The following is an 8,634-nucleotide window of genomic DNA, read 5'->3' as shown; positions in this document are numbered from 1 at the left end:
TAAAACGTTGAGTTCAGATTCGAGCTTCTTGATTTTTTCAACAGCCGAACGAAGCTGAGCCACCAATGCCACTTGGCCTATTTAGCACACTTCACAGCATCCTGATCAACGCGCATAGACTCAGCTACCAAGATCAAAGTCTTATGCATTGTAGCTATTAGGGAGAACCTCATCGAGTAGGCTTGACACTTCTCAAAGGAGTCTAAGTGAATGACAACTTTCCCAAAACTGTCAACAAACTTGGCGCATGCATCGACATCCTTAAGCAGGCCAGCTTTCAGCAACGCACAAACCTCGGTAAACTCTACAACCTCAGACTAAGTGGATCTCTCACAATTACCCATGCGAGCCGATTTCCCTTTCTCAGCAAACGAGTTAGTCATGATAGAAGAAGGAGCAGGCCCAGGTGCCAACTTAGCAGTAGAACCCACCTTCTCGCTTTTTATAGCAGCGAGTCTCTCAGAAGCTGATTTAGACTTAGCTCCCGACAGACGTTTTGATACAAATCCGGACATCGGAGGCACCACCGAACTCTTCCGCTGGGTAAATCTCTCAGCAATGGATGCGGTCACCTTCAGAGCATCAAGTTTCACAGGCTCAGGCTCAATGGTCATCTTTGCCCCTTTGGGGGAAGTTAGATTAATGACAAGCTTCTCAGCAACAGACGAGCTCCCACGAGCAGCATAATAAGTCTTTGGTTTCTTCTCAATCGAATGCTCACAAGCAGGTGAGGAAGACCTCTTCTTTCCACCACCATTGGCAGTAGACTCTACAGCAACGATCGAGCAAGCCAACGCTTCATCCTTTATTCGCTTTATCTCTTCCCTCGGAGGTAGGCCACATTTTTCTCAACGAAGATGGCTGAGCAGCCAACGCCATTCATGGTACTCAGCAGGAATGCCTAAGGCGATGTGCACTTTCTTCATATCTGCTGAGGTCCTGGGGGTTGTGCCAAACTCTGAATCTACGCAAAAGCAAGGAAGACGATCAATAAATTGAAGTCATGAAGCAACTCAACGTAAAATTCAAGCGAGACAAGAATGAAGCAGTTCACTTACCACTGATAAAGGTAGTCGGAACACGCAGCTGAGGAAAAGAGTCAGACTCCCACTCTTCGCTCACCTCTAAGGTATCTCTTGCCCACTCATGATCGCATTTGCTAAAAGCATCAAGTAACTTATAGTAAGACCTTAGCTGCCCCACGCCTTTCTTGTGGCCGATCTCAAAGCAGTACCAAAACTCATTTATGGTCAAGCTAAGGTTAAAGAACCTGCTCAAGTTTGAGAACCCCACCATCGCACGAACTGCATTTGGGGAACATTGAGCAGGCGCGCATTTCATGTAGCAGATCACCTCTTGAAAAAGATGCGGCATGGGAATGGTGAATCCCAACACAAAGTAATACATATGGAATTTGATGGCCCTTCTCCTAGTAGAGGCACTCTCGCGGTATGGTTCACGGCTGCTATCATCTTTCACCCGTTTGACGCGGACCCTAGATGGAATTGCATGCTTGTACACCTCAAGAAAATCCTGAAACAGTTTGTTGGAATCAATCTTGACATGCACAGGCTTGAAGTAGCCCACTTTGCCAGAAGAACCACCTTGATGGTACAAAGGTGGGGGGTATTCGTCACTTTTGTGATCCGAAAAAGACATCTCAAACTTTCTGCAAAAAGCATGAAGAAAAAATATTTAGAAGACAGCTTGCAAAAAAAAAAAAAGAAGAAGAATAAGAAACAGGACATATGCATGTATATATATATGCGCAAGGAGCAGCGCGACCCCAAGACCGCTCGACCTAACGAAAGGGAGGCCCATGCCTCCACCCATCTTTCCTCCTCCACGTGTTGAGCGCCCCAAGAAGGAACCTAGGCCTCACGGTCCAGGTCCTGTGTGCAGGAAGGCCGGCCCATGCTGAACCCTTTCCTTCCTTTCTCTCTTGCCCATGCTTCAGCCCATCAGCCATGGAGACCCGGCCCGAGCTGGTCTCCCCACACCGACCAACACCCTTGTCGCGCCACCTGTAGCCGTGGCCTCCCTGCCACGCCATTCATGCATCCATAGAACCCACCAAGCCAATTTTTCAAGCCCCAAGACTCCTAAAAAATTCAAGAAGAAGAAGATTCAATTTTTTTCTTACCTTGGTGCGGCACAGAGAAGAAGAATTACAACGAGAGACGACTCTTTGCAAGGGCAAGAAAGGAAGAATGCTAGGGGATGAGGAATAAAAATTTCCTATGGCTTCTCTTCCTTGTTGGAATAATGATTGTTCTCTAAAATTATTTAATCCCTGCTTAAGGCAGAATTAAATAGGTATAGGGGGCAATTATTTTCCTTTTCCTAGAAGAAGTCTATCTCCAAATCAAGAAAGAAGATTAGGTTCAAATTGGGAAACAATTATGCAAGCCTAAGCAGCTTGGGATTCCTACACCTACAATCATTTTCCTGAGTGCAGCATGGTAGGTGTGGGGGCATTTGTGGAGCCTAAAATAATCCCAAAAATTTTAGAGGCGACACATGAACTTTTATTCAAGAAAGACAAGATTGCCCTCAATAAATGGGCAGGCTTCTCAGATGCTCCCACACCCAGCTCACATCCCTGGAGGACTTAACAATTGAAGACAACTACCCACAACTCACCTGCCATTGGCAAAGAATTAAAGATAAGGATTAATTACCCAAATCCTATCTTTAATGCATTCCTAATTGAATATTGACTACAATCAAGTAAGTAATCCTAATTTAAATCAATTAAGGATTATTACCCTATTATCTCCTACTAAATATCTTGGAATAATTAGAGAATATCTCTTCCTTAAACACTACATGGCCGGCCCTAGCCCTATAAATACCCCATATTCTACCAAATTTTGAGAGCTTTTGCAACCCTAAAAAACTCCTAAACACTTTACTCTCTTAGAGAAACTAACTTAAGCATCGGAGATTCATTGACCTAACCCCCCCCCCCCCACCTCGTGGGTGCGTGAGGCTTAGGTCTTTGATCAAAGGTGTTGATTGTTTTGCAGGTGCATTTTCGTCAAGACTGAAGACGACGGAAATTTGCATCGACAAACGTCATAAAAAATGTGGATCTTATATTTGACACGTCATCACTTAATGGTTAACTTAACCGAGTTTTTAACGGATGTATAAAATTGCATGAAATCAGAAGTTTATGTATAATATTGTAATGTTGAAGATGATGAATGAGGTTGCAATGCACCCAAACTTGAGAGGGCAAATTGTAATTTACTCATATACTTAATTAACTTTTTGCATGGAATTTGTTGCAGATTGAAAATGTAAATTGCAAGTAATTATTATATATTTTGCTCTTCCTCCTTCAGATAAATATATAAGCTTCTTATTAGTGACATCAACACAAATATCTGAAGTCAGTGTCCTGTCCACGAATGTAGCTTTTGTTAAACATTTGTAGCCAATTCCATGTTATCATCTTTTTCTGATTCAGATGGAAGTTGATCCTTGCTTTTTCCCCATAGAACCATATAGAGGCCAATCACAATGACCATTGCTCCAATTACTCTGCAAAAATAAAAAATATCCCTTGTTAGCCCTTGTTTGCATTTTTTTTCCGAAACATATGCACATAAATAAAATTACAAACTTTAAATCAAAATATAGAACTGGATGGGCTAATAACCAGACAATGAGCATTAAGCTGTGATTTATATATTGCTTAATTATTGTATATTTAGCGTCCCTTGATACTATTTTTTTTAGGAAGTTTAACACAGTTCCATTTGTACATATCTCCATTTTCATTTTCGGTATTTTTTTTAGAAGCTAAATAAATCCAAGGAGCACGTTCCTGCATTTAGTAGATAAGAGAGGTTGATGCAAATTTACCTTCCCAAGTACATGATCTCAGCTAATATTAAGGAGCTCATAATGGCTACAATAATCATGCTTAGAGGACTAAAAGCAGTCACAAAAACAGGTCCTCTTTCCTTCATTACCACTCCCTGAATGTAATAAGCGATCCCTGAACAGATTATTCCCTGCATCAAAACATCTGTAAATATATACACTAGTATACAAAGAAGATTTTTAACCAGAAAATTTGGGATTGAGAAATTCTTACACTGTAAACAGCAGCTAAAAGCTTAAAATCAAAGTGTATGGACCAAACTATGGGGTTATTCCATTCGAAAGCTAGGGCCACCGCAGTTCCTTGAACCGTGCCCGCCAAGCATATCCAAGTTGCTAGGGTTAGCTCAGCGGGGTATGAATTTAGAGTAATCGCCTATAAAAGCCGTAAATAGTATGACAATGAGGGTGATAATTATGTATTAATATAGCTAGCTACCTGGGAACCTGGTTAGGGTTGTTACTTGCATGTTATCCCAAGTAACGGTACCAACTAACTCTCGGTCTACTAATATATTTTTTTTAATGTCGGAAGAGGTTTCAAGTTTGAATATTCTCTTTCCGTTCATTTAAAAAATAAAAATAAAAAGTTGCATGAAATATTAGGGGTTTACTTGGAGAATCATGAAACCAGCCCAACAGAAACATCCAGCCGCAATCATGATAGCTCCTTTTATGGGATCTTGATGAACTGTGGAAACTGTAGATTCTTGATGGATATTTCTTCTTGTCCACGGAAAATTCAACATGGGTCCATTGATTAGAGTCATAAGCATCGCTCCTCCCACAGTAACTATGGTCCCCAATATCTTTGCCAGACTATGCAGGCTTCTCAAGTTAATCTTCTCAAGCCTAGTCAAAGTAAATAATTTAAATTCACATTTTCATGAACCTTGCAAAAAAAATTATCACATTTTCATGAATACAATATATATATATACACCTGAAAATCCAAGCCATTATGAATGCAAAAGCAGGAAGAACATTGCACATGGCAGATGCAAAAGTTGCAGTTGTAAGCTTCATCCCGGTATAGAACAAGTTCTGGTCAATTACCGGCCTAATAATAATTAAGAGTAGAGATCACTCACTTAGTTCGATTTTCCAATATGTTTAAAGAGAAAAACAGCACTATTTTAATTTAAAAAAAAAATTCAAACTTAGTAAGCTGAAAAATGTGTGACATAGTAGTCACGGTACTTAACTCTAATAGGCCAAGCAACACAATCTTGATGAAAATGGATAAGGTCATCTTTGGCCTTACTTTCCTGCAATAGAATCAAGTTCATTGGATTAGTTTTCTTCATCTCTCAACACGCCAAACGAAAAAAAAAAAGAAAAAGATTACGACAAACAGGAGGGTGACAGAGAGATGCACCTATCGAAGACAACGGCAAAAGGAGCTATAAAAACAGTGGCCACAGCATGCCGATAGACTACCAAGACATGCGGGCTCATCCCATGGTTTAGAGCAAACTTTGAAATTATGGACATCCCTGCGTACCCAAATTGCATGAAGGTGACAGCCATGAACGGCATCGCCCGATTGAGCATCTCAGCCATGGACCCCTTAGACATGTTGAGCTTGTTCTAAAACTAAAAAGCGTCTGATGTGAAAAGTTAGCTAGTGGCTGATGATCGGTGATGAGAAAAAATAGAGAAGAAGCTGCAATTACTTATAGGCTTAGTAAATTATGTGCGTCTCAATCTTGAATATTCTAGGGACTCCACTAAGGTGAACTGAAATAGTTGATGAAATTGAGGTTCCACCATAAAACCAATTGGCACATATAGGGAGTAGCCCAAGACCATATAAGCACATAACAAACCTTGTCCCTCACCAATGTGGGACAACTCTCAACAATAGTAACATTATGTGAAGAGAACCCTTTTCACCAAATTAAGCATCAAAACCAGTAGTACCTCTTTTCCACACATCGAATATTATCCTGGATTATCATATGATTCATATCTGACTAAGTAAGCAGTAAATAAATCAGTGTTTCAAGCGATTAAGTCAAATTTTGGCTTAAACGTGCGTGACTATCATATCACAACAATGTATTGAGAGTAAGGGGTGCTGAAAATGGAGTTAACTTTAATTGCCAACTAGGGTAGGTCTTTAGTGGTAGTTGTCTTTACTTGTTAGTGTTGAGAGTATATATGAATCCCATGTTGATGGGAGGAGGGACCTTATGTGAGCTTATAAGACGTTTGGCTACTCTCCATATGACCAATTGGTTTTATGGTGGAACCCCAACTTTCTTCATGGTATCAGAGTAGGTTGTCCCACGTGTGAAGCCCAATGACCACACGTGCTACACGTCATCCGATTTGTGTTGTCTCCGTGCTAGATTTGAAAATCCGTCACACGTGTTGAGAGTATCAATCCAACATCAATGGGAGGAGGGACTTGTACGGATTAATAAGAAGCTGGGGTATCAATCCCTCTTTGATAGGAGGGACTTTTTATGAATTTATAAGAGGTTGAGCTACTCCCCATATGCCTAATTGATTTTATGATAAAAGAGTATATATCATGTCACTACACGAATTTAAGAATAATGTATATTTATGATAAGTTTGATATCTAATTATTATAAATTCCATCCCGATAGCATTTTTGTTTGTAGGAACATTTTCACGTTGTAAAAGTATATTATGTCCCTTTTTTTTTTTGGTCAAAATAAAGTTGTATCTTAATCATTCTTCTTCTTCTGTTTTCAACAGCTTGATCTTTCTTGATTAATTGCACGCACATTGTTGAAATGACTTCAATGATGGGACCTTACCCTATGGGGGTAAAAATAATTAGTTAGGTGAAAAATAATAAGAACATCAAGTTATGACGTTTGCACACTACAATATATGCCTGTGGTAGCAAATTCTGACTTTGTTATTTTGCACTTAATTAGTTGTCCTTTAGATATATTTCTTTGTGGATAATTTATTTGATCATGTTACTCTCTCCCTTTTTCTCTATCTTTTGATGACAATGGCTATAAACTTTGAATCTATACACTTATAAATATAGTGGAAAATATAGAAGTTTTGAGAGGTCTCATGCATGCATATGTAATTGGAGAATAATCTTGTCCAAAATCGAGCACAATGTGTCAATCAAAACATCATTCATTGGGGATGAATCCCATCACTGCCAGACTACCGAATCAGATATATATCAAATTGGACGATTGCCGCTTTTCTGAAGTAGTGACTATGTTCTGATTCTTCTTAATTATTCAGAGCTTAGAAGTTTATTTTTAATTAATTAACATATGCTTCTTTTACTCCAAAATAGCGTCGTAATTAAAGGTTTAGCTACAATGCTACGCCTCATTTAGTAGCACAAAGTTTATATATAGTAGTATAATTAAAAGTGATTTTGGAGTCTTGATTTTAGTGCAAGAAAATAATTGAAAGAGAGTTTTGAGTCAGCCTTCAAACATGGCCGAAAGCCAATTGTGCAAGAAATTAGTGGCTCTGGATTGGATTAAAGTAACTGGAATAATAATATTTTACTTTCTAGGTTTCATCAATTAGCTAAAATGCTATCCATCTCATACTTCCACATTTCTTTCCGTGTGCAATTTGATGATCAAAACTTTTAAAAACCCTAATTCTAAATTATTAGAATTAGAAACCACCAGGTCCATCATTATATATAGTACCACACATAGTACTCGATCGAACCAATGTCTCCTTGCCCTTAGTTTGAGTTGGACTATTAGATTTGATTATATATATGAGAAGCGTTATTAGCATTCCAAAAATCTCATTTTACACTCCTCATAAGTGTATTTTTTTTCTAAATATATAAAGTTTGGAGTGTAGAATGAGAATTTTGGAGTGCCAATAACAATTCTATGTATATATAAGTGCTTTTCACTCAAAAACCCATGCCATGCAGCTTAAACCTTTTGCTTTAATTTAATCCACAATTAAGGAATAAAACCAGTTTCTGAAGCAAAACTTACAACCAAAATATGTGCTAAGAATATCCAAATTAAACTGGCTAAGATTTGTACGTATTAGAAAACGTTAAAGCACTTCTTTAGTGCTTTTGGCTTTTGCTTTATTTTCTTGCTTATCGAATGATATTCTAATTTTAATTGATACTAAAATGAAATGCTTTTGCCAACTCCACTATAGTTGCCTGCACTGCAAGCACATGCTGAATGCATGCACACGTATGCTAATACAAGTAAGAAATCTAGAGTTTTCTGATCGACTTCGATTTTTGACAGAAATTCTAACCCTATTTGTTCAGCATCTTTCCAGATTATGAAAGCCTAACGCACATGCTGGTATTTGTCCGGACAGCTACCACAATTTAGAGTCTGCGAACAAATGCTGCTAGATATTCCACAATTAAGGGTACAATTAGGACAGGTGACTGTCATTTCGAACTCCGGATAAATACTTTACATATGAAACCTTTCACGATCTTTTTTTTTTTTTGTCAAAACCTTTCACGATCTTTCGTTGTGTCACTTTCTCTCTCTTTTATCACGTGGCAGCCACGTGATGAGAAAAATAAAGAGAATGAACTGTCACGTGATGACAAAAATGGAGAAAGAAGAGATATACAATGTGGATGCAAATTTCTTCCTCCTCGATCTTGGACGATTTTGCACCTACAAAACAATTAACACCTTAGGTTAAGGCCAAGAGCCTCACGCGCCCACGATGAATGGGGGGAGCTTTGGCCGAAGAACCTCCAATGCCAAAGTTAGAATT

The 8,634-nt window shown here is 38.8% G+C and overlaps 1 protein-coding gene across 2 annotated transcripts; it reads right to left on the bottom strand.

Annotated features, from left to right (window-relative positions):
• Positions 1 to 3,232: 3,232 nt before the first annotated feature.
• LOC103434832 (WAT1-related protein At2g39510-like) lies at positions 3,233 to 5,604 on the bottom strand. 2 transcript variants are annotated; one of them, XM_008373195.4, is made up of 7 exons: positions 5,273 to 5,604; positions 5,100 to 5,162; positions 4,838 to 4,954; positions 4,509 to 4,746; positions 4,109 to 4,270; positions 3,874 to 4,025; positions 3,233 to 3,549 (listed from the first exon to the last, which is right to left on the bottom strand). In XM_008373195.4, exons 1-7 carry the CDS (start codon positions 5,470 to 5,472, stop codon positions 3,429 to 3,431), a joined length of 1,053 nt encoding a protein of 350 aa, XP_008371417.1. In that variant the 5' UTR covers positions 5,473 to 5,604; the 3' UTR covers positions 3,233 to 3,428. The 2 variants fall into 2 exon arrangements, with proteins under 2 accessions (XP_008371417.1, XP_070680970.1); XM_070824869.1 differs by lacking the exon at positions 4,109 to 4,270.
• Between the last annotated feature and the right edge of the window lie 3,030 nt (positions 5,605 to 8,634).

Source organism: Malus domestica, chromosome 07, assembly GCF_042453785.1.
Source record: "Malus domestica chromosome 07, GDT2T_hap1".
In the NCBI taxonomy this organism is placed as follows: domain Eukaryota; kingdom Viridiplantae; phylum Streptophyta; class Magnoliopsida; order Rosales; family Rosaceae; genus Malus; species Malus domestica.
Note: the sequence above shows the minus strand (reverse complement) of the source record. Positions and strands in the feature narration are given on the sequence as shown.

Excerpts from the sequence above, each read along its gene's own strand:
- LOC103434832 (XM_008373195.4), bottom strand. The coding sequence starts at position 5,472 with ATGTCTAAGGGGTCCATGGCTGAGATGCTCAATCGGGCGATGCCGTTC. Across the intron at positions 5,163-5,272 it reads TTTGCCGTTGTCTTCGATAG|GAAAGTAAGGCCAAAGATGA; the intron begins GTGCATCTCTCT and ends ATTCTATTGCAG. Across the intron at positions 4,955-5,099 it reads GTGTTGCTTGGCCTATTAGA|GCCGGTAATTGACCAGAACT; the intron begins GTTAAGTACCGT and ends AATTATTATTAG.